Below are 26,415 nucleotides of genomic sequence, written 5' to 3'. Positions count from 1 at the left end.
AAGATATAAAATAAATAAATAATAGAATTATAGAAATGAAAATTGATTCCTTGAACTTGCTGAACTTAAGAATATTATTACTTGGATCAATTTTGGTCCTTTGCCTCATCGCCATTGGACTCCCAAAAGACTTTAATGCGCACTTGTAATTTATCAGCTCATCATCACATATAATATCCTGGATATCCAGATAAGGATCTACACACTTATTAAATCCAGTCATAATTGTGTCATTTGTGTGTATATCCCTATCAATATAATAAAAAGCTGGGTTCAAATAATTACCAGCTGCATGCAATGGCCGATGCGGCTCTCATCATTATCATGCTTATAGCGGCTCTCGTCATCATCTAAATTTTGGGCTATCTCCCTCTTGCATCTTTCTGTAGCCTCATATATGTAGCCCATAGAAGCCTTGTCACTATCAACCATGCGAAGGACTTTGACAAGAGAAAAAATACCTTAAGAGCGCCCTTCACCCCTCGTCAAAAAGCCTTAGAAAGGATAATATCTCTCACCTTCTTCCCAACCTGATCCTTGGACTATTTGCATGCTCTCAACTCATCCAAGGTAAACAATTGTCTCAATTGGACTCTTCTCAAATGTATGCTATCTAGGCATAAGTACCAGGTCGCAAATCTCGTGACCCCAAGCCCCACATTCTCATTCTTCTGTGTAAATCTACGCATCATGCTGAAGGTGAGAATATAGCTATAAATGAACTTCGTAACTGACTTTACCTTCTTCACTGCACCTAAAATTTCGCTCAAACCGCCAAGAGCGTCAAGCATGAGGTCTATACAATGTGCTACACATGGTGTCCAAAAGATTCTAGGGTAAGTGATGCGCAACAAATTAGCAGCAACAACATTGGGAGCAGCATTATCTGTAACAACCTGTATAACAAGCTGCTCCCTGGCCTCCTTGATTCCCTTCTCCATAATTTGGAATATGTAATGGGCATCATGGTTGATCAGAGGCATCAATAAATCTCAAAAAAGCAGTCCCTAAAGGACAATTCACCAGCAAATTCAACTGAATTCTTCTCGTACTATCACTCCAAGCATCAGTCATAATGAAAACTCCATACTGAGCCCATGCATCATTCTGAACTTCAACAACATCCCTTGTGACACTCACTGCTTTTTATCAAAAGAGCCTCTGAAAGCTCATATGGCCTGAGGGTTTTATCCCATGCCCAAATTGGTCAATTGCCTCTACCAAGGCATAAAAGCTACTAGGCGAGCAGTATTGAAATGAATGCTTGCTTCATAAAACCATGTAGCAGCATAAAAAGCAGCTCTATCTCTCTCTTCCTTGATTCTATTTTCAATGGTAGTTTGCTTCTTTGTTTTCTATCTTGCAACCTCAAGGTCAGGCGCCGAGGCAAAAAACTATCCATAGGGCCTCTAACCCGAGGCTTCTTAGGCCCCGAACTCCCAAAAGAAATTACAACTCTCTTTCCCTTCTCCCTAATCATGGATTGTTGTTGTTCTACCTCTTGACATCCCTCCCCGTTCTCATCACTGTTTCATCATCATAACTAACCCGAACTCCTAACCTAATCTCTGTTATGTATGCACGTCTCTCATCTCTTTTTCATTTTTACAAGACTTTAGAAAATTGTTTATCTCATCTTTAACAACATGAAGAGCTTTTTTACATGGGAGCAACATCTCCTCGGATACCGGCAAGATGTTTCTTGAACTTGTTTATGCCCCATTTTGTATCATTTTCACAAAACTTGCATTTTGTACAATTTTTATCCATAGGATTCAAGTTATATTTCCAATCTGGATCACCACTTTTGATTAGATCCCGAAGAAGACATCTCAAAATAATACAACTTATACAAGCAATAAAAAAAATCACTAACTTTGATTGCTTGATTTCTCTAAGATGTTTCTAAGGACTCAAAATCTTCGAAAACACCCTCTAATAGATTTATAACACAATCAAAATTAAATCTAATATCAATGGGTAATGCTTAGATCAATTTCTCATAGCTTTGAGAAACCCTTCGATCCTATGGGAATCACCAAAAACTAGTTTTTTAGAGTTTTTCTCTCTCTAAAATAGGTTCTACTGGGTTTTAAGTTTCAAATGAACCTGAAACCGATAATTTTGCCCCTTTAATATTAAAAAAATGATAAAAAATTGCCCTCAACAAGTGGCATTTCTTCCCCTGGGTGCCCGCCTAGGCAAGTTCCCGGGCTCCTAGGAGGGCGCCCAAGGATATCTGCCTCTTTTTGCCGCCTAGGCCTAGCGATGCGCCCAGGGCTTCTGAATCGCTGGGAGGTCCGCTTTTTAAATCACTGATAATGTCCATAAGTTGGAATTAAGGTTATTACTTAATGTTTGTAAGAGGGGTAGAGGTCACAAGTGACCCCTACGCCACTCACTTTCTCTCTCTCTATGTCCCACACGTCTTGCTCTCGCTCTCTCTCTCCCTTCTTCTGCTTGTGACCCCTATGCCACTCACTTTCCATCTCTGTCTCTCTATCTCTCTCACACATGTCTCTCTTTTCTTTTTTCATCATCATCTTTATTTTCTTTCATCTCTTTCACTTCTAGATCCTACCAAAATGTTTTCTTTTCTACTTAATGTCAACTGTGTATTTGCATACTTGGAGAATCTAGTCTAAAAACCTAATTTGTGGAGGTGTTTGCTAGTTGTTTGTCTTATTCTCCATCAAATTTCTATTCTGTCGTTACAAAATTAAGAAATACCATAATGTTTTATTGCCATGTACTACCGTAAAGAATATTTTCATCATTGGCATTTAATAAGTTCTTGTTTGAAGAAAGAAAGCATATCCACCATCGAATAACCCTATGTGATCATATCTTCTTGCCAAAAATTCTAATGAGATGCTTCTTTGGAACAAAAGTAAAATATAAAAAGTAGTGTTTAAAAATGCGAAGATGGCCTGCCGAGGTAGTCAGAAGTCCTAGTTGCCATTGGCCTAGGTGGGCATCTCAGTCACAATTGGGGGGAGAGGGGTAATATGTGTGTGTGTGTCGCACGTGCCCATGCGTGCGTTTAATATATATAACATGCACACACAAAAGATGAGGTCAATGAAGGACCATAATACTGCAATACTACACAGTGTATTACTATAGTAATATATTATATGGTACTATAACTAAGATATTGCTTTAGTAGTATCTATTTATCTATGTTTTATATATTGCACTAAATAATGACAACTATTATTTTATTTTTCTCAAACAAAATTATTAAGAAGTAGTAGAAGAATGGGCCAGGGAAGTGTCTTGGCCACTTAGACAGGCACCTAGAGCGCCTTCCACTTTAGGTGACTGTTTTGCTCGAGGCCATGCACCTACTACCATGCCCACCTAGGTGCCTTGGCAGGCAAATTCTTGAAATGGTAGCGAGTGTTTATGTGTATATGTGTAGCGTGCTACACATTCATGTTGCAAATACACGCGACACACATATATTTGCTCGATGCAATGAGACTTCAAAGAAACGACTCGCTGGTTTTCTTGGAAGAAGATATGTTCCTATATGTCAAGTGAAGTAGTACTTATGCTCTCTTTCTTCAAACCAATGTTTTAAAAGGGTATCACTTAATCCCTTATTGAAGGGTTACTCACGATTCCCAAGTGGCTCGATAGGGTGTGCAAAGTCAATGGTGTGAGCTGTAATTAAAGAAGTTAGTGTTGCACAAATAGCTTCAAGTTTGTCAGAGTAATGCGGAGGTGAGGATCTTAGGGAACACTGCCCCCTTCCTTCCATTAAAACATGCTGATGCATTCCAGAATACTGCTCTCGAGAATCTAAATAAGAGCGACAAGCTCAAAGTTTACAAAAGAAACAAAAGGGCAAAATATTCATTGAATTTGTCCTTTTATGTTTTTTATTTATTTGTTGTCATTTTATTCACTTTGGGGCATAACTAGTAATTTCTAGTCTTTTATGCCTTTTTATTCACTTAAAAGTCTTTTTATAATAAATGGCCATGATTAGATTAGATGGATGGTCATGATTAAATCTTGTTTAGGGTTTTTTTATATGAAGGATGAATCAAGAATAATGAAGCATCTTAAATCCCGATGAGAAAACTAGGCTTGCGGATGCTCGTTGAAATTGTGGAAGTTGATTGTACTGATAAGGGATAGTAGGAGGTGGGAAACCGATTTCTTGGTTGAGATCCCGGAGTATTATGGAGTTTATCCAAAGATAGGCATGAAGAAACTTTGTTCTCATCAAGTGGTTCTCAAGATTAGCACGTTGTGAACTAGGACTTTCTGCCAGTCTTTGACAAGTACCTGGATGAAGATTTGGATGTTGAGAAAGAAGTGCGTGATCATAGCATTAATGTTGACCCAATCCATAAAGAGGATAAAAAAGAAGATCCTACCATTGGAGAGGATTTTGTGTATGCTCCTATTCTTGATGAAGAACAGGGTGGATGTCTAGGAGCTGTTCCCAAAATATTGGAGGTAACTGGTCCCTTAGTCCTCAGAGAAAGTAGCAAAGAGAAAGGTTTGATGGAGGCATTGATGATGATGGTGTTCTTTTTCGAGTTTGAACTGAAGTTAGGGTGTCATGTGAGGCACACACCAAAGAGTTCGAGGTATTTTTCCCTGTACTTTCAGTTGGTGAGTTGAATATAAGAGTTTGTCTCCAAAGAGTTGCTAAAGTCATTCTCTATGAGAGAACTCATGCTGAATTGTTGCTCTACTTTGATGGAAGAACCAAATCTATTCCTTATCATCTTCCCCTGAAACCTAAACCTAAGGAACCTAATATTTGCCTCGCGACCTCACAAAATTCAGCAAGAGCAAGCCTCAGAGTTAAAAGTTTTTCTTGCATCCTAAGAGAAGGGTTTTCCTCGGGCATGTTTATGATTGATAGTGTTGCGCAATTGTATCGCAGCAGTGTTAGTTTTCAATGTGCACAAAATGTGTTGCGTAGTGGATGAGATGCCTATAAGATGCACCATGACCGAGAAAACATCGATCTCTAGTTATTTTGAATTGTATGTCTTTGAGTTTGAGTTACAATGTTTTCAAGAGATGAAAAATTCTGGGTTTTGGTCTTCTTAATATACCCTTGCTTTTATTGTTACATCAGAATGGTGTAGTGGACAATTGGAGAGTATGGAAGCAATTAAGCAGGCATATGCTAAAGCTCTAAAACATGGGTTTGGTTGTAATCTTTACACCGGCATTGCACTCTCATCAATTCATTGCAAGATTGGCAATCTCCTTTTGGCGGATTCAATGCTCAATCTTATAAGTCTTAGAGGTGAGATTTCCTACAACGTTATTAAATGGATATCTTTGAGAATGTATAATTAGAAGTGATCCAAGATTCTTCCCTCCTATGCTTGTTCATAGTTCTAGACCAAGTTGTTTTGAATAGCATAAGTTAACCAGCGCAAGATTGGACCGTGTGAAGTGGTGCAAAAGATTAAAGACAATGCCTATAAATTGAAGCTTCTAAGCCATATTTGCACTTCCGATGCTTTTAATGTCAAACATCTCATTCCATGTTGCGGTGATACTTCTAATGACGAGCCGCTGAATTCAAGTGCGAATTCTTTCATGGAAGGGGGGACTGATGCAACCCATAATACAACTCTCGAGTATCTAGATAAAAGAGATAAGTTTAAAATTTACAAGAAGAACCATAGAAAGGCAAAATAGTCATTGAATCTGTCCTTTTATGTCTTTTATTTATTTTTTGAGTAGTGTTAGTCACTTAGGGGCATAAAGAGTTATTTATAGCCTTTTATGTCTTTTTACTCACTTAAAGTCTTTTATAATAAATGACCATGATTAAATTAGATGGATGGCCACGATTAAGTTTTATGTAAGGTTTTTTTTTTATGCAAGGGATGTATTAAACATAATGAGCATCTTGTTATTGACTTTATTAAAAAACCTAGAGCAACAACTGCCATTTATCTTTGGTTTTTGCATCTTTATCTAATTTTTTATCTTCCCTATCTTCCTCTTTGCTAAACCCTAGCTCCAAGCTACTAGGTCTGCGCCACATGCTAATTGTCAAGAAATAAGGCCAAGCCTCACCCTGCCATCAAGATTTTGGCCACAAAACCCACACATTCAAGGGAGGGAATGCTCAAGAAATGAGGTCATGCTTGAAAGTGATGCAAAAAATCCCCCTCCTTCACCCCTCTTGGTCTAGAGAAGGGGACACTCAAAAAATGGGGCCATAACTGAGAGTGAGGCAACAAACCTCTCCAACGGCAAAGAATTCAATAGGAGCTGAAGTTGATACTTAAGAAAGGCCATCTCCATGGGTGACTTTTGAAGCTTCTCTAGAGAGTCTTTCACCATCTTAGAAAATGAGGGTAGAAGGCCCACGGAGCAACCGCTCCATGAAGACCTTTATGCAGTATGCACAGCAAGGAAGCTTCTAGCCAGTGCTCATAGAAGGCCATCTTCAAGAATGACGCTTGTTACAAGCACCAGCTCCCACACAGCCCCAAAAAGAAGAGTTGGTGCTCAAGAAGAGCCATTTCTGTTGGTGAGGCAAAAAAACCCAAATAAGAGGAGCAACTAATCGAAGAAGACACTATTAGATGTAGAGGATACAAATACCCTTTTTGTGGTTCATGTTAATAGAATTGGGGTATGTTTTAGTTTCAATAGGGTAGAATCGAAGTCTGAAGCAAGAAGACCAGCAAGTACCTCCACAAACTAAATGTTGATATGGGTAAAATTGTCCAATTAGTCGCATGTCTTATGTTTAGGGCCTGTTTGATAACTAGAAGGTAAATATTCCTTGAAGTTGGAAATTCTTTTTTGTTGGGAAGAAAGAAGTTAGTGTAAGAAGTTCTGGGTTTCTGTGTTTGATAACCTGTTGGAATGTTAAAGAAGTTCTAAGCACCTGAGTTTGATAACCTGCTAGATGATTGGGAAATTCTAGGTATTAGTGTTTGATTAGCTATTGGAGTTTAGAACAAGTTACAAGTAAGATGTGAAATCTTAATGAAGTACGTTTGATTGAGAGAGAGAGAGAGAGAGAGAGAGAGAGAGAGAGAGTTTAATTGAGTGAGAGAAGCATCTCGAGAGAGAAGCCTTGGATTTTGGATGGGGGACCATGGTTCTTAGTGAGAGAGAGAGAGATTTGCTTTTAAGAATGGGTTTGATTTGTCAATACTTTTGGCTCTTGTTATCACTATTTTTTCCATGCAGATTAGTCGTTTCCAGTCCAGCTGGGGAATGGATCCAACTTGTATGCCTAGTAGAAAAGCCTTTGAGAGAGCAGGTAATGCATTACTCCCGAGCAAATACTTTCCAAATAAAAGCTCTTATAAATATATGTCAGTGATTGACTGTCATGGAATTCTGCTTCTCATTGATCTATAATGTAGTTTCTCTCTCTCTCTCTCTCTCTCTCTCTCTATATATATATATATATATATATATATATATATATATATATATATATATATATGGGAAAAATTCCTGATAGCCCACTAGCTAAGAGTTACAGCATTAGCCCAATGGCCCAGATTGAATATGGGCTGATCCAATAGTCACGATTGCATTTTGTATTTGGATTTTATTTTATTTTTATGTAAATTCAAATTATTTGAAATTTAAGTGTCTATTCTTTAAAAATAGGAGAATCTATTAACAATATCAAAATAATAATTTGTAAAAAAATAAATTGATCAAAGTACTATCAATTAAAGGATTGTTTAATAATTAAGTGAATGTACTTTCAACAAACACCGGAAAAACAAGCAACTCATAACTTTGAAGTTGCTTATGCAGTAATTGTTTTCCAAAAACATGAAACAAAATTTTTTTCTGCTATTTTCCAGGACGATATGATCTTGCTCGTGCATTTGAGAAATGGGGTGGTCTTCATGAAGTCTCACGCCTTCTTTCCCTTAAAGTTAGACATGGTAGGAAAGCCGAATCCACAAAGGAAAAGAACGATACCACTGGTTCGGGAGACCAAAGCACTTCAGAGGAAATTCCAATCAACAGCCATGTTTCTCAGAATACCCGAAAATGGCTCTTGAAACTTAAACATTTGGACATAAATTGGGTTGAATAGATTGTGTAATTCATTATTCCTTTACTTCTGCAAAGAATTTAATCAAGAGCGTTAGTGAAAAGGTCTCAAGTTTCAGGTTGTTTTGAGTGTTAATTTCCATTGGGAATAAGGCCATGAGATTATTATTCCCAAATATGCCTTGGTGTTTTAGGAAGATCATGGGAAAAACAGTCGCGTTTTAGGAGTATCATGGGAAGGTTTAAAGGCATATTTTGAGCATATTAGAGGAATACAGTGCACTCAAAATATGGCAAAAAGGGACAGTTGGGGCAAAGGTTTCCTGAAATTTACGGAACTGATAGCCCAAAAGTTGATGGCCTTTTGGTGTCTATCTCTCTCTCTCTCTCTCTCTCTTTCAGGACTAGAACAGGTTTTTTTAAAGGAAAAAGTTTATACGAGGGTGAGGCTCTAAACAATCAATTTATGTTAAAAAAAAAATCACTAAAAGAGGTGTTTTTAGAAGCCCAAAAATTTTCAAATTGATCATCTCGACTTCAAGATGTGTAGACATGAGAAAAAATGTATTTTGAGTTTTAGAAATAGTGCATCTTGTAATGCATTTTGGACTGTCAATTTTTAAGTATTCATAAATCTGTTCGATCAACATTACTATTGAAGTTTTAAATTTTATAATTAGAGATGAAAATAAATTTTCAGTCCATCAATTTTTCAGTATTGACATATTTCTTTCGATACTATTTGAAGGCATATTTTATTTTGATTGTTTAGAGCCTTGGCCTTATAAAAATTATACCTTTTTTTAAAGGAGCCCTGTCATTATTAGATAAGGTTATTTGTTTTTGGTATAAAAAGATCATAATTATTATTTAATCATTAGATATGAAATTGGGTGGTTGGGATGTGTTATTAACTAAGCACAATCCTATAAATAATTTTTTGAAAGTTACAATATGTTACAATTTATTTTAATGCCACATCAAATGATTGTGACTTCTTTGTACTTAAAAAGTAAATTGTTATATAGTATACAATCCATTTATTTTATTGCATGGAATCTTACCATAGTGTAGAGCACCAAACTCCACTAGCAGTACTTAAAATCCACTGGAATCCAGTGACCTTGGGCCTTCCAAATCTACAATTGTTGGGGCTTACGTAGCCCGAAAAGAAAATTACAAGTTAAATGGCATGGTTAAAGGAGGAAATGACATAGATGATTCCCAAAATGGTTTGATGTCCTATTCCAATACGAAAAAGGTTTCTATACTTCTCTTACGGCAAGCATCTATATATATGCTTCCTTTCCCATCCAACCGTTCAATTTTGATTAAGTGAGTCACCCACCATTTGATCTAGATACGCCATCTCAGAGTATTTTATTTTTAGGTTTTTTTAACATATTGTATACTTGTCATCTTCTCATTGGGACATATCTAAAAAAAATATTAAAATTAATTTTTTGATAAAATATAATAACCGAAATACCCATTGAAACTTTCAAGGCCATTTTGGTTATTTTATATTAGGGAATATTTTTTTTAATATTTTTTACAAATACGAGTTTAAGAGAAGATTGTTCACTCAAAAGTTTGGTGTCAAAATATATTGTATAAAAAAGTTAAAAATAAAATAATATAGAGATTTGCCATTGTGATTGGGGTCATCTTAATATTAAGAATGGTTGGTTGGATAAAGGGAAACACACAAGTTTTATGCTGCAGGGAAGCTTAAAAAGCTTGCTCTTCTAATATTTTATTCATCTCTTATTTTTGATATTCTAGAGGATTGAAACTTGAAAAACTTACTCTTGAGTCACTCCAAAATAAACGGCTGTATTAGATAATTGTATTTTAAAAAACATGAGCAAAATTCCCACTTTCACAACTTTTATGAAAATGAAAAATAGTAATTAAAGGAGAATTGTTAGATGCATCCAAGCCCACACCTGTTACCGTTGGAGCTTCGAGATCTGCACCATCCACTAAAGAAAGTGTAGATCTACACCATAAATAATTGTTCTCCAAAGAAAAGATAAAATCAATGGTTTGAATATTTTATCCAAAAAATATCATTTTTATTTTTAAAATTTGTTTATTTATACAAATTAATAATCTACATGTTAAAGATTATATATTTCTTAAAAATTAAGATTAATTCTATTTCAAAAATAAATTATTAAGGGGCCTGTATTTCTACATGTGAATCCATAGACTCATAGAAACCGTATCCTTAATTTAATGTTGAACTTTCCTTATAAAATCACTGGTGAGTTCAACCGCATAGTTAGCAAGTCGGGGACTATCATTAAATTGGCTCACCATAAAATCGGAAGTAAATCGTTTTTATTTAAAAAAATCGGATGAAAAAAAAATACGGATCGACAAAAATACTTAATATAAAGATATCGCTAATATATCGGATTAGGCTCAAAAAATTGGAGTGAAAAAATCGGAAGAATTTATAATATTAGAAATTTTGAAATTCTAATTATGTCAAAGCCATCAATTATTAATTTATCTATAAAAACTTTACTAGACTAATATAATTAAGTCAATTAATTTAGATGTCTCTTGACTCTCATCTAATCATCCAATATTATATATATAATTAATTAGTATATACCAAAAAAAGTACCATATAAATCTACCCATTAAATACCTTAAGAAACATCACACCTACGCATTACATACAAAAACAAATATAATATATAAATTTATTCATTAAAATACTTTAAATATGGTATGGTGACAAATATACTATAAATTTATTCATTAAATACTTCAACATAACTCCTACTTAGCAGGTACCAAAAAAATAAATACACGATTTTTGTTTTCTCATTACAATTATTTAACTATGGTATGATGACTCCATAGCTGTGGTTATATGGTCACTCCATAGCTGTGGTTAAAGTTTTATAAATTTCTTTAGTTGAAAAGAAGTTCGTAGAAATTTGGATTTTACATTTGTTTTTACTATGTAGAGAGAGAAGAAGGAAGAATGACGAAGAAGAGAGAAGAGAGAAGAGAGAAGAGAGCAGAAAGAAGAAAGAAGAAGGAAGAGAAGAAAATAGGGCTCGGCTCATAGCCATTAGAGTTTATAGAGAGAAGAAGGAAGAAGAAAATGATTTTCACAAACCCTAATAGATGGGGCCCTAACGGATTTTGAGAGAGAGAAGAAAGAACCTTAATGGAAGAGGCCCTAACTGATTTTTAGAGAGAGAAAAGGAAGATGAGATGCTCATTTAGGAAGATGGGATGCTGATTTGGGATAGTTTGAAGAGGGCTTTTTTCTCTGATTTGGGATAGTTTGAAGGGGGCTTTTCATTTTCTTGAGGAAACAGAGCTGAAGGATTAAGTTTGGGGAACTAACACTATATGTATATTTGCTTGCTTCTGTAAGTTTACAGTTTACACAATCAAAAACAAAAATATTGATTACTTGGTTATGTAGTCACACTCTCTGCTTCTCATTCATCAGTAAAAAAATATTTTTTGAGCTTTAATTTGTGCCATTAACAGTATTTTCATAAAAACAATTATCACAAATAATCACAGCAATCTGCCTGTTTATGATTTCTTTACACAATGATTTACTTTAAAAAATGATTTGCTATAAACAATTTTTCATTTACACAATGATTTTCCAAAAGGACAACTGAAATTTGCATCTATTTGATTAAGTTTTTTGAAAAAATTCGTACCACCAATATGCAACTCTGGCTTTGAAAAACACAATGGGGATAAAAGTTTCTATTTCAGTTTTTTTTTTGTAGTAATTATTTTTTTAAAGCATGAAAGTAGCCATAGATGCAATAGACAAAACAGGACAAAAAAATATAGGTAAAAGAGGATACGATTTTTTTCCCTGATTTAAATCATGCCGTAAAAAAAACTGTTTTAAACTGGTTTATGAAAATTACGCGATTTTTTTACCAACCTTTTAAAAAAGTCGCTGTTTAAAACTATTTCCATAAAAATGCCGAATTTGTGAAAAAAATCGCCGATTAAATGGCGATATGCTAATTATGGTTCAACCTCTTAAGGTACAAACGCAAGCGAGTTTTAAATACATATAAAATTTAGGGTGTTTCGGTAATTTTAAAATTTAAGGTGTTTTGGTAATTTTACTAAACTTAAGTGGCCTCAACAAAAAATACCTTTCATTATTCATGGTTAGCAAAATGGACCCACCAAATGACAAAAAATACACCTCGATATTCTAGGTTAACAACATAAAACTTATAGTTTCAATGAGTGTTGACAATGTAATAATAATCAGGGGTGGTTTCATCATTTGCTTATGCCACTCAAGTGGTCATTAATGTCGAGGGTTCTTGATATCGAATATGGATAATTTCATATTTTTATTATGTTTTTTATGAGATATTTGAGTGTAATAAAACTTAAAAAGCAACATGTTAAATAAGATGATTTTCCTTTAATAATTGAATTATGTTATTCTTACATACAAAGTATTTTCTTAATATATTTAACATATTTGGACACTTGTACCTTTATTCTATAATGTAGTAACTTTTTGGCAAAAGGTATTTTGGGTAATTAATCAAGGGTAAAATAGAAATAAAAGTATTCAACTATATTAGAGAATGACTCATCCATATGCGGCGTGATATCACCTATAATTGTGACTAGTTTCTTATACAAATATCTATTCTACATCTCACAATGACCAAAATACCTTTACTCAAATTTTTTTGAGTTTGCAAAATAAGAATATAAAAAAATATTGAGATATGTAGGAGTACCCTTACTTACGCAAGGCAATTTGAACATTTGATTGATACATTCCCTAAAAAAAAATTCAAGCGATGACCATGTCACAAAACTCATCCAAAACTTACTAGTAAAACCTTCCTGACCTTTTTTTTGACAAAATTTCAAGCGTTTTATTGAAAGACTAGAAGGAAATTACATCATCAGAAATTGAAAAAGAAGCAAGAGAAACACTGCCCTTAGCTAATGCATCAGCAATACCATTAGCCTCGCGATAGACCTGGGAGACAACATATAAGGATGCGGAAGTTCCGAAGCTATCTTTTGCTCCTTTCTGCACGAACTAATAACATTAAGTGAGTCTCATTCAACCATGCAAGTAGTACTCAAGTTCCGCTCTATGAAAAATTTTAGCCCCCTAAGAAACGCGTTCATTTCCGCGAAATTCGCTGTTACTACACCAATAGGTCCCGAATAGGACAAGACTATATTTCTATAACAGTCATGAATAACACCCCCTATGCTAGCTGGACTAGGATTTCCCATAGAGCTCCCATCAAAATTGATCTTCAGACAACCCGTAGGTGGAGCATACCATAACCCCTTAGGCCGACATTTCCTCACCCCAAGAGAAAATAAGTTAGAAAGATTGACCATAACATCTACTTTTGTGATCCCCCAACCCTCCTTAGTCACAGAGAGGCTTGACCATATAGACAGTTTGATTAAATGAGTGACATTCTCAAAAGGCAACGCCAAACCCTCAAAAGTTTTCATATTTCTCTCTTTCCATACTTCCCACAAAATCATTCCTTTTGCGATCTTCCAAATCACACTACCCACCTTAGACAAAAAATGAAGTGTAAACTGAGAGAGAACCCAGCCACACCTTGAGGCAGCAATAAAGATACACCAACCATGCTAAACAACTAATGCTAGATACTAGAGGTAAAAGGACAATAGATCAATAGGTGCGCAACTGATTCTCCATCTTGTTTGCATAGCAAACAAATATTTGGCAAAATTTTCCCATTTTCATAAGATTATTTATAGTTAGAATTTTATCATGCGCCACTAACTAGATGAAAACTTGAATTTATAGGGAATAGGTCATTTTCATATTTGAACAAGCTCATGGCAAGACCAGCTATAGCGGTCATGGAAGAACAAATTATAGCACGATTTAACAGAGAACAAACCATCATTCTCAATCTCCCATATTAGCAAATCTTTCGCATCTTGTGAGATATGTACTTTATCTAAGAGTTCCATCAGTGTACACCATTGGGGCAACATCAAGTTAGTTAAATACTTATATATGAGAGGGATATTCTAGGATATCAAAAGACCTCTCTTTTCCATAGCCTCGCAAATCAGCAAATTTGGGTTAGCGACCACTCGATAAAAATTTGAAAATGCAACTTTAAGGGAAAAATTCCCGATCCATTCGTGGTGCCAAAACATGACCTGCCTACTACTTCCAACATCCGATCTAAAGTACCTTGAAATCAGAGGTCTACAATTGAAGATAGCTCTCTACATATAAGAAGTCTCATTTCCTCTACTACCACCAAGGGACAAATTTTAGCGATCCGTCCCATACTTAGAAGCTAGAACTTGGTACCAAAGATGGTCCTTAAAGTGAACACTACGCCACCACCATTTGCACAGCAGTGCCTGATTAAATTTTCTGACATTCCGAATACCCAGACCACTTTCACGCTTAAGGGTACAAACTCTATCCCACCTCATAAGATGGAATTTCCTACGATCATCACACGAACCCCATAGAAAATCTCTCATCATTTTCTCAATTCTCCTTCCTACCGAGGCGGGAATTTGGATCACAGACATATGATAGATTGGAAGATTAGCTAAGCATGATCTTAACAAAGTAACCCTACCCCCAAAGATAAGTATTTATGTTTTCATAAATCAAGCTTAACTTGCACTCTTTTAATAACCTCATCCCACACCGCAATAGAGAATTTTGAATCAAAGATGGGTAATTCTAGATAGAAAATGAGAAAAGCACCCACGTTACATCCAATAACACTTGTCGAATTTTCCACCACCGATCATGTACAGTTAATGCTCCCACCAAAGGGGACTTATGGAAATTAACTTTAATCCCCAATTGCAAATTTCCCAAAAACCTCCCAATATTATCCAACTGTATTGCCTCGACATCACAAAAAATAAAAGTATCATCAACATATTGTAAATGAGAGACAATTATATCAGAATTTGCAATTTTGAAACCCGAAAAGGCTCCACCTCTCTCAACCCTGCTTAACATTAGGCTAAAACATTCAACGTAAATGGTAATAAGAAGGGAGACAGTGGATCACCTTGATGAAGTCCCTTAGAGGCATTGAAAAAACTAATAGGACTCCTTTTGAAAAGCACAGAGAAATGGACAGAAGAAAGGCAACCATAAATCAAACTTCTCCATCTAACTCCAAAACCCATCAATTTCATAATTTCTAATAGCACCCCTCACTCTACTTTGTCATACGCCTTTTCCATGTCCAAATTCGTCAAAACTCCCTCATTCTTACTCAGTACACGAGAGTGTATACATTCATGTGCCACCAAGACACTATCAGTAATTTGTCGATCATGGATAAAGGCAGACTGTGATGTTGAAATGAGGAATGGTAGGACACTTTTAAGACGCTCGACTAATACTTTGGCAATGATTTTATAAATACTCGTCAACAAACTGATAGGTCTGATATCAGAGAGTTCACTGGTCACGAAATTTTTAGGAATCAAAGCTAAAAAGGTTAGAGTTAATGGCCTTAAAAATGTGACCCCTGTTCAGAAACTCTCTTACCATAAGCAATAAGTCATCCTTAAGAATATGTCAATTTTTATTGGAAAAGGCCAACGGGAAACCATCTGGACCTGGTGCCTTATCACCCGTCATTGCAAAGACAAACATTTTTTAATTCTTCAATGGTGATATCCTTTTCCAGAAAACCCGCTCTTCCCCCCTCCAACACCTTAAAAGGAACATTTACGAAATTCGGATCCAAAATGACCTCCTTAGTGAAGGCATTCTTGAAGTGATTAACTCCCCCTTCTATGACAACATTTTCCTCTGAAGCTATCCCTGGGATGGTTAGACCCAAGATATCATTTTGTCGTCTCCTTAAACTAAGCAATAGTATGAAAAAATTTTGTGTTAAGATCTCATTCCTTCAACTATTTATTTCTAGACCTTTGTTTTCAATAGACTTTTTCATATTTACATAATTCCTCGAGCTCCTTAAGTTTCACACTGCACTCAACTACCAATTCCTCAGTAAGGACACCATTCTCCTAGATTGTCACCTTTAAGGATTCAATCTCAAATGAAATTTTGTCAATCCTTGCCTTTACGTCAACCTTATTTTCTTTCTTCCATTCTAACAACTTATATTTGATATTCAACAACTTTTTATGAATTTGAAAAATCCATGGAACCGACAATCTCTTTATTCAGCCACGTTCTTTTAATGAGGTCAACCACATCTTTATTCTCCAACTCTAATCTGAAAGGCTTTGGCCCTCCTCTAAGGCACCTCGTATTAAGTAATATAGGAAGGTGGTCAGACGATAGCCGTACCAAAGATTTCACAGAAGCAAATGGGAGGGATTCCATCTATTCTGCAAGAATTAAGAATCTATCCAGCTTAGACATAGCAATGTTACCTACACTATTATTGGACCAAGTAAACTTAGACCCGATAATAGGAAGGTCTAAAAAAGCATTATCTTCTATAAATTTGTTAAACCTTCTCATAAAAGAATTTATTGGATAGCTTGCTAAATAATCATCAAGCCACCTAATAAGATTAAAATCTCCCCCAATCACCACCAGATAAGACACAGAATGGATGACATCAAGCATGTCACTAATAAAAGCAACTTTCAAAGAAGAAACAGTAGGCCCATATACATTCATGAAACCCCAACAAAAACCAAAAATAGGACCCCTGAAACCTAAAAGTAAACAGTTATCTTTGATCATAGACTCAAAATTATTAACAACCAAAGGATCCATACCCCACAAGAATTTCCAATAACGTCAATTCTACAAAAACAGATCGCCCCTAAGCCTAAAACTTCCCTAACACTCAAAAGAGTAGGGATATGAAGTTTGGTCTCCTGTAAAACCAAAATAAATGGTTGTACTTTGAAACTAAAAACAAAAAGCCTATCTTTTTTATGGGATCACTTAATCCCCTAACATTCCAAGACATGATATTCATAAAAAAGGAGGAGAGGGAAAATAAGAATCTGGTCTAAAAGGACCACCCTCAAAGAAAACATCTTCAAGCATCATAGACTCATAATGCTCTTCATTAGCCGAGGACGAAGAAGCTGAATCAAAGTCCACCATCACAGGGTCGCGGAAAGCAAGTGCAGTAGCCATATAGCCTCCTTTCGGAATATCGCGTGCCTCCAATCTTGTTGAGGAACGCACTCCTCTCTGAAATACCTTTTTCTTCACAAAAACAGGCGCTTTGTCTGTCGAAGTACGAGCCCCGACCATCTCTGAATCCCCAACAGCCATCGCCTGCTTCTCCTTAACCTCCACGACAGCTTTGGTTTTAAGGCGCTTCCTGATTTCATCCATCACCATAGCAAGATGGACATCTTCCATGCCCATTTCCATCATCATTTTCTCCACTAGAGGTGAATCATCCATGGGGCCTTGAATGGGTAGAGAAGCCTCGATTGCAGGAGGATGATCAACGTTCAACAACCCAGCATCAGGGGAGACCACCACTTGTATCTTAGGCACATCGATCTCCAAAACCTACGTCACTGTACCTACATTCTCCAAAAGTAACTGCTAGCATTAAGGGAGATCACCACTTGCATCTCAGGCACAACCATCTCCAATGCCGCCATCACTGTATCTACATTCTCCAGAAGTAACTGGGGTTCCTCTGACTCTACAACCACGATAGCCAAGGGATTAATCAGAAGAGGGTCGAAACGTGAGTGACTTTTCTTGACTGCAGCTAGGCGAAACAGTAAAGGATGCATTCTGGAGGTAAAAAGGTTTAAAATTAGCACAACACACCAAGCATGGCCAACAACTTTCTGATGGGCAAGGAGATACACTAGCGACACCATCGAAGAGGAAGGAGAAACCAGGAAAGAGCTTCCCCTTTTTGAATCACCAGATTTTCCAAACATAGGAGAATCATGAAGGATAAAAGCAGCTGCCACCTGTACAGGAATATCTTCTCCATGCAGATTCATCTGACATGGGAGGCTTTCCCCTCCCAAGAAAATCTTGGGACAACAACCCACCACCTTGAGAGAAACTTTCCCGCAATCAATATTTGGAGAAAGAGGTGGTCTGGCGCGATCGTCAACCCCCAAAGTCGAAAAGCCACCAAATTGAATCCAAGAAAAGTCGTCCAAAATTGAATCCTTGGGGATTTCTATAACCTCTTTCAAACCATCTATATTCTTGGAAAACTGCATACCACCATTATCTCCCTTAATTAAATCCTGGGGCTTACGTGTAGAAATCGAAAAACCCTTCGTATAATCCTGAAATCTACCCATAGGAATCCATCTTTTTTAAACTTTGGGGGTTACCGTTTTTTGAAATTCAAATTTTTGAGAAAAACTACGGCGACATCTCAACGTCCCACCAACCTGCAATTTCCAATCTCTGGTGATTTCCTTAGCTCTAACATCTGCACCTTATGCTGGTCCTTAATGTCCTGCAAAGCGACAACATGCTTACCAACAGGTGCCACCCTATAGCAAACATCACGAATCACAATGTTGAAAAATCCTCACCAATAAGCAGACAAATTTTTTCAGGGAGAGGAATACCTTTAGCTTTCGAAATTTTAACCCGCATCATCTTACATACTGGGTTCAAGAAAGAATCCCAATCCATATCCAAGTAGACTCCCAATCCACCCACTATCTTTTTGATGATAGCCAAGTTCCAAGCATACATTGGGATATCGCAGAGACCAATCCAGATATATTCTTTATGAACAAAGGAACGTGGTTGGCAGGCTTCCATAAATCTAATGAAAATAGACTCTCTTTGATTCTACAAAAAACTGTTTCGTAGATTTTAAAAGATTTTTTTACAATTCATAAAACGCATAAATTTTGCCATTTCCTTAAAGGTTCCAAAAACGATCATACAAAGAATAAAAAACTCCACATTGCAATATTCTTAACGTTGACGTGGCATCTCGCAAACTCAAGACTCTCTCTAAATTGATACAAGCCCATTTATCTTTAAAAAAAAGTAAAATTCTAAAATTTGAGTTTTCAAATACTTAGACCATCTAAAAATTGTAGGTAGAGACATTATTTTTTGGGGAAATTATCAGAAATATACTTTAATTTTCGTCTAATTGAAAAAAAAAACTTTAACTTTCAAAAACTTCATCCACACCCTCTTTCTTCAATTTTGACATTTTTTTTTTTTTAAACCAAAATAGCTTTCACGGTAGTCATATTACCGTAATGGCTACGGCATTACATTACTTAAAATACCATAATAATAGAGCCTTAACAGTAATATGACTACCGTGAATGCTATTTTGATAAAAAAAAATGTCAAAACTTAGAAAAAAGGTTATGGACGAGGTTTATAAAAGTGAGTTTTTTTTTTCGATTAGACAGAAATTAAGATATATTTCTGATAATTTCCCTATTTTTTTCAAGTGTATAGACGGTACAATTAGGGATTTTTTTAGTGTAGTCAATCAATGAGTTGAAAATGTTACATCCCCAAAATTTTGGATCCTAAAATTAATTCCAAGTGGGGTTTTACCCGAGGGAGTAAATGAACAGTAGGGTATTTTTGGGCTACGTAAATATGCAATAGTGCCACTCCTATTTTGAGCATGGCAATGTAATAATTTCGGTGGATTACTAAATGGACCTGGATTCTATGCGGCCAAGCCCACATATCTAGAAATGCGGGCCTCTTAATAAATCTATTTTTGAGATGGATTTTAAAAACGTACTTTTTAAGGACATGTAATCTCTAACATGGAGATCATGAATATAAAAAAATAAGTAAAATTTTAAAACTAGATAAAATAATTCTAATAAAAAAACATTTGGACCGTTAGTTTCCATTGTTTTTAGATAGAACACCTACTTGCATCCATCTTTAAAATGGATGCTTTACACTTTCTGGACCGTATATGTAGAAATGTGCTCCCACCCACATGAAACAATTTTCCTTACTAAATCCCTAAAGCACAAGATTTTTTATTATGCATAAATTTTACCACTTCCTTCAAGTTTCCAAAAAGCAATGATACAGAGAATAAAAAATCCCTGTTATGATATTCTAACGCTGATGTGGCATCTCGCAAACTCATAGGATTCTCTCTCTTACCTCCTCTCTCTAAATCGATACAAGCTTATTTCTCTCTCTAAATTGATAGGATTCTCTCTCTTATCTAAATCGATATAAGCTTATTTCTCTCTCTAAATTGATAGGATTCTCTCTTTCCACTTCTGTCTCTAAATCGATACAAACTCAATTACCTCGTCTCGTGTTTATTCTATTTATAAATCTGTATCACTTCCATTCACTAAACCTATAGTGCTACAATCTCTCAGCGTTTTTTTTTTAACATCTCCCTACGTTTTTTATGGCTACTGCTTCTTCTTCTGAATTGGATAACAGTTTAAGGTAATTTCTCTTTCTAGCTCTAAGATTTTGAAATGATAGCCCTTTCTCTCTCCTTCTAGACTCTCTCTCTCTCTCTAACCCCTCCCCCAATTCTCTATCTTCGAAGAACCCAAGTAGATTTGGTGGTTGTTTTTCCTCTTTGCAAGAAACACAAAAAGCTATTTCTCTGTATTAAACGTTTGTATTTTTCTATTCTTGTCTGATATATAGGAAATTGATGTAGAGAAAAAAAATTATTAACTTTTATTATTATTAGGATTTTTGAGTTTATCTTTTAACTCAATAGTAGGAGGTGCGTAGGCATAAGTGGGCATGAGGTGCGTGAATTGATGTTGATCAGTTAGCTTAGAAATGTAATTAGGATAAGGTTAAATCTGATTAGTTTAGGAATGTAAATAAGATAATGTTAAATATGGTTAATTTAGGAGTATAAATAGGATAAAGTTAGATCTAGGGGTTTATCTTTTCAACAATAGCTTTGGGTAAAACGTGGGGGTTTATTTTGTCAACAATGGGTAAAACGTGGGTGGTACGTAAATTTAAGAGAGAAGATACGAATGAGAGAAAATAGGTTAAGGGAGATAAAATAGGAAAGTCAGTTGTTTATCTTTTTTTTTAGTCTATTTAAAAAGACGTTTCCCTTTATTGTAGATTATTTTGGGGTGGATTCCCTTACAAACATTGAGGTATGATATATTCTCTCAACCTTTTTTTTATTGTTATTTTTTTGGTGTTATTTTTCCCTGCATCAATTTGCATCAATTGGTATTAGAGCAAGTTAGGTCCAGAGTTTACAATGCCACCAAAAGTGAATCAAGTGAATCTTGATCCGACTATGAATGATCGTTGGGGAAAAATTTTGACTAAAGCCTTAGATGATTTTCGAACTGAAGTACGTGAGATGAATCAGGAGATGGATCAGAGGATGCAACGCTTAGTGCTCGCAGCCATATTCATCTTCTGCCAGTAATTCCATGACAAACCCATAATGTTGATTTCCACGACAAACCCATAATGTTAATTTTAGTACGCTTGAAATCTCTCAAAATTTCATAGTCAAGAGTGTTCATCAATTGAATATGGTGCTTCTTACACAGTTGTAGGCAAAGAGTCTTACATTAGTATTGAAGATATTGAAGAAGAATTAGCCTTGAAGAAATTGAAGAAAAGGTGTCGAGACGCAGGGTGGGATCACATCACCAACTAGCAGATGGTGAGCTCGATGTCGAGTTCTTCCAACTTCGGAAGAATGATGCAAAGAAAAAAAATATTAATTTTTATTATTATTAGGATTTTTTAGTTTATCTTTTAACTCAAGAGTAGGAGGTGCGCAGGCATAGGTGGGTATGACTTGTGCATGAATTGATGTTGATTAGTTAGTTTAGAAATGAAATTAGGATAAGGTTAAATATGGTTAGTTTAGAAGTATAAATAAGATAAGGTTAGATCTAGGGGTTTATCTTTTCAACAATAGCTTTGGGTAAAACGTGGGGGTTTATCTTTTCAAAAATGGGTAAAACGTGGGTGGCACGTGAATTTAAGATAGAGAAGATATGAATGACAGAAAATGGGTTAAGTGAGAAAAATAGGAAAGTCCGTTGTTTATCTTCTTTTCTTCTTTTTAGTCAAAGAGACGTTTCCCTTCATTGTAAATTAGTAAACGAGTTAATAAAATTTGGTCTAGAGATTATTTTGGGGTGGATTCTTTTGCAGACATTGAGAGAGGGTATATTCTCTCAACCTTTCTTTTTTTTTATTGTTATTTTTCTAGTTTTATTTTCTCCATGCATCAATTGGTATTAGATCAATGGTTGGATCAAAAGTTGCAGGCAAAGAGTCTTATATTAGTCTTGAAGACATTGAAGAAAAAATTAGCCTTGAAGAAATTGAAAAAAATGTGTCAAGAAACAGGGAGGGATTACATTGAAGAAAAAATTAGCCTTGAAGAAATTGAAGAAAATGTGTCGAGACACAAGGTGGGATTACATCACCAATTAGCAGTGGTGATTGGCTTCAAGCTCGAGGTCGAGCTTCTCCCAACCCAGGGAGAATGATGTAGAGAAAAAGAATTTATTAATTTTTATTATTATTAGGATTTTTTAGTTTATCTTTTAACTCAAGAGTAGGAGGTGCGCATGCATAAGTGGGCATGAGTTGTGCGTGAATTGATGTTGAACAGTTAGTTTAGAAATATAATTTGGCCCGTTCTGATCGAACCGGCCAGTTAGCGGTTAGATCGGCCGGTTTTGCAAACACTGTTTCAAATGTTGAGTTTTGAAATGATAACCAATTTTGAAACCATTTGTTCAGAGAGGGAGAACGATCTAAGTATAATTCTGTGCGAGAGAGATCTAATGGAGTTTTGTGTAAAATAGAGAATATAAAGAAAAAAAAAGGTAGTAAAAAGTTTATATAAGATAGTAACACTGTTTGCAAAACCGGCCGGTTAGAATTGGAACCGGCCGATTATATCGGAATCGCTAGGGTTCCAACTTCAGTTAGGACCAGTTTTCGGGTACCAATACCTAGACTTATCTCTCAAAAAAAAATCGAGTCCAAAACCGGGCGATTTAAAGTTGAACCGGTGGTATTTATGTTTAACTGGCCGGTTTTGATCTAACCGGACCAATTTTATGGTAATCGGGGTTTTTTTGGAAAAAATGGGCAAAATGAAAAACGGCCGTTTTTTGTAACCGAGCCCGTTATTTGGAGCAACTCAAAATTTCTTGTTTTTTTTTATTCGATTTCCTTGCCTTTTTTGGCGTTTTTGGCGATTTAGTGTTGTAAACCATTATTTATTGTCTATAAAACAACAAAATTAGGAATCAAAGATTAAAAAAAACAGTGGTTCTTGTATATTGAAGTGCGGAATTTATAACCTTTGGAAATTTCCGCTATTCAATCAATTTCGTCTTCAACAAGTAACGATTATTGATTAAATTTGAAGCTTTTGAATCATAAACAAATTTTTTACCATATCCCTGTTTCAATTTGTTCAAAAAACAAGCTATAGGGGGTAGATTTTGGCCCGAAACTTTGCTCAAAGGACCTGTGTTGAAGCTTCTTGAAGAACCTTATTCGATCCGCCATTTCGTTAATTCCATCTTTAATAGGTAACGATTATTAATGAAACTTGAGGGTTTTGAATCATACTCGAATTAGTTATCATATCTATGTTTCAATTTTTTCAATAAACAAGATATAGGTAGTTGATTTTGGCCCGAAAACTTGCTCGAAGAGCTTGTTCAAGCTGCTCGAAAAATCCTAATTCGATCCGCCATTTCGTTAATTTCCTCTTTAATAGGTAAATATTATTAATGACATTTGAGGGTTTTGAATCATAATCGAATTGATTACAATGTCCATGTTTTAATTTATTAAAAAAAAAGATATTTGGGGTTGATTTTGGCCTCAAATTTTGCTGCTCGAAGAACTTGTCTTCGATCCAAAATGCAGATTTTTTTATCAATTTACTCGTTTTTTTATGAAATTGATTCATGGAGTTGATTATCCAGGCTTCATTTATCAGATAAAATAGGTTTGTTGATTTATAATTGAGAAAAGCTTTTTATACAAATTTATTTCTTGCTTGATGTCATGAAAATTTTATAGGTCTAAATTTTCTATGATTTTTTTAAAATTAAATAGAAAATAGAAAATATTATTTTATTGGATTTAGTGCTTTTAAAAGATGATGGAAGCCATTACAAAGCTGTTGTATTGATTTGTTCGATTTTCCGAACATTGAAGGTCATTTTTGCTCGTAATGTTGCTATATCTTAGGGGTTTTTGAGAAACCGATTTTTTTAACAAAATTTATTTTACTTTATATTATTAAGTCAATAAAATTATTTTTTATGATGAATATGGAAAGTGTTTTTCTATTTTGCTTATTAAAATCATATTTTTTGATAAATTATGTTTTTATGATAAAAATATATTTTTTGATGAATATGATAAAAATCGATTCTTTTTTTTTAAATGTTAGATTTCTTTTTCTTAAAAACAAAAAAATAAGTGCATGATAACGTTAGCCTTACTTTTGCTTCATTTTTTTTTTTAAGTGCATGATATAATTATATTTGTAATAATGGAAATGGAATTATAATTGTAATTGTTGTAATAATGGAACTGGGATTGTAATTGTGTAACGGAAATGCGATTATAATTGTGTTGGCAGAGGCATCCACAATTTCAAACTTTTTTGTCATAAAAAAAAGTTGATCTTGCTTTTAAATACCTGTCTTGGATTTTGGAATTACTTAGGACCAATAATGCTCAGTTCCTTCTACTATTTTCTTGTTAGTAGGCGTTTTTATTTGGTTTAATAGCATCAAGCTACTTTTGTTATTTGTAAAAAAGTGCATAAACGTTCATTCCTAATGTGAGCGATTTTTGTAAAAAAAGAAGAGGAAAGTTTTTCATGTAAGGTTTGGGATGAATATATTAATTCTTGAAAGAAGATGTTGCATGATAAAAATATCTTCAAAGAATATCCTAATTTAGGAAGACGTGCTTGAGATCATGAACAAGACCATAATATTCAAATATTAACTTATAAAAAAAAATTCAATTTTTTTTGTAAGATAAAAGTACGTAATTAAATATTATACGCTTAAACTAAGTTTTTTTTTTTTTAAAAAAAATCTATTTGATCGGTTAGTCTGGTGAATCGTCCTAGTTAGTCCGGTTCCGGTTCAAACCGCTCCCAGCTCCATGTCCAGTTAGCCATTCCAATTCAATTTTGTGAACCGTGGATTGTAATCTGGACTTTTGTGCAAAATAGATATTATAAGATAGTAAAGCTTCACCTCAAATCCTCGTCCAGAAAGCATTTTTAGCAAAGAAAATCTAATGGCTTTAAAATTAATTTTCAATATTAACAATAAAATTTGAAACTAAAAAAATGGTATAGATCTTGTTGATATGTAAGTACTTATATTTTAGGGCGAATTGGATGGTCTAGATAATTTGTTATAATATACATTATTTTTATAGCTTAAAATCTTCTCTTTTTTTTTTTTTTTAAGAACGATAATGTTCTAGTGGAGATGATTGATGTAAAGAATTTTCAACGATTGAATTGTAATTTCAGCCATTCTCCTTGTTTTAAACACTAAACTCGTTTACCCTAATATATTTGTTTGAGACAGAGCAGGAACACTTGCCCAAGATGGTATAGAGAAAGAGGAAAGAGAGCTACAGAGAAAGAGGAAAGAGAGAAAATCCGATGCCATATCACCAAAATTTATGCCCTTTTACGTATAGTGAAAGAGTAGGAAAGGCGAAGTTTTGCTGTTTAAATCATAGTTTTTTCATCGAAATATCATACCTGTATTTTTGTTATTAAAGAACAAATTTTTAGAGATTTTTTTCGTAATTAAAGAGAAGATTATTCATGATATTAAGGCTTGAGAAATACAGAACCATGAACGATGTAAACTGAGAGCTAATCTATTAATAGTTGATTGAAATATCGCAGGTCCAGAAAGAGGAAGGGATACGAAAGAATGGCAATCAAAATAAAGGTTAAGGATATTAAAGTTCATAACTCGTCCAACTATGTCAAAAGAAGAAATGGTTTACAAAAGAAATTACACGAACTCTCAGTGCTGTGTGGAATTGATGCTTGCATCATATGTTTCTCAGACGCCTCATCTTCCTGTGTTTTGGATATTTCGCCTCATGACACAAATTACTGTCTCTCGCTCTGTGAAAGATATCTCGGTCTCGACAAATCCGAGAGAGAAAAGAAACGCCAGGATTGTTCTCACTTCTTGTGGGAGAAAATACATAGTTTAAAGCAACAGATTGAAAAAAAGAGGGAGGAAAACATGGAGGCTAAATTGGAAGCGATGGTTTATGGATTCTCTGGCCATCACAGAAATGACGAATTATCTATCGATGACATTCAGAAGCAGCTCTCTGGTCATATCGATGTCTAACTGCACAAAATC

At 34.9% G+C, this 26,415-nt stretch overlaps 2 protein-coding genes across 15 annotated transcripts in view; both read left to right on the top strand.

Moving 5' to 3' along the window:
• Window positions 1-8,132, top strand: part of LOC18436761 (polyketide cyclase/dehydrase/lipid transporter) — a 35,211-nt gene extending 27,079 nt beyond the window's left edge. For 7 of the 14 annotated variants that reach the window (XR_016043978.1, XR_016043977.1, XR_016043983.1 and 4 more), the window contains 2 exons: window positions 7,198-7,270; window positions 7,833-8,132. Coding sequence is in view for 6 of the 14 variants with exons in the window: in XM_088851429.1 (XP_088707555.1) it covers window positions 7,198-7,270; window positions 7,833-8,071 (312 nt within the window). In the remaining 8 variants the exon portion in view is untranslated. Of the gene's footprint in view, window positions 1-5,107; window positions 5,282-6,007; window positions 7,271-7,832 lie in introns of those variants that run through there. The other 7 variants (XR_016043976.1, XR_016043980.1, XR_016043981.1 and 4 more) reach the window with 3 other exon arrangements.
• A 17,836-nt stretch (window positions 8,133-25,968) lies between these two features.
• LOC105420861 (agamous-like MADS-box protein AGL36) lies at window positions 25,969-26,403 on the top strand. Its single transcript, XM_011626096.1, has one exon. The coding sequence runs from the start codon at window positions 25,969-25,971 to the stop codon at window positions 26,401-26,403; it is 435 nt and encodes a 144-aa protein (XP_011624398.1).
• Window positions 26,404-26,415: the final 12 nt, after the last annotated feature.

This window comes from Amborella trichopoda, chromosome 11 (genome assembly GCF_054954075.1).
Source record: "Amborella trichopoda isolate Santa Cruz 75 chromosome 11, AtrichopodaSantaCruz75HAP2 v2.0, whole genome shotgun sequence".
In the NCBI taxonomy this organism is placed as follows: domain Eukaryota; kingdom Viridiplantae; phylum Streptophyta; class Magnoliopsida; order Amborellales; family Amborellaceae; genus Amborella; species Amborella trichopoda.
This window is presented reverse-complemented; position numbering and strand designations above follow the sequence as displayed.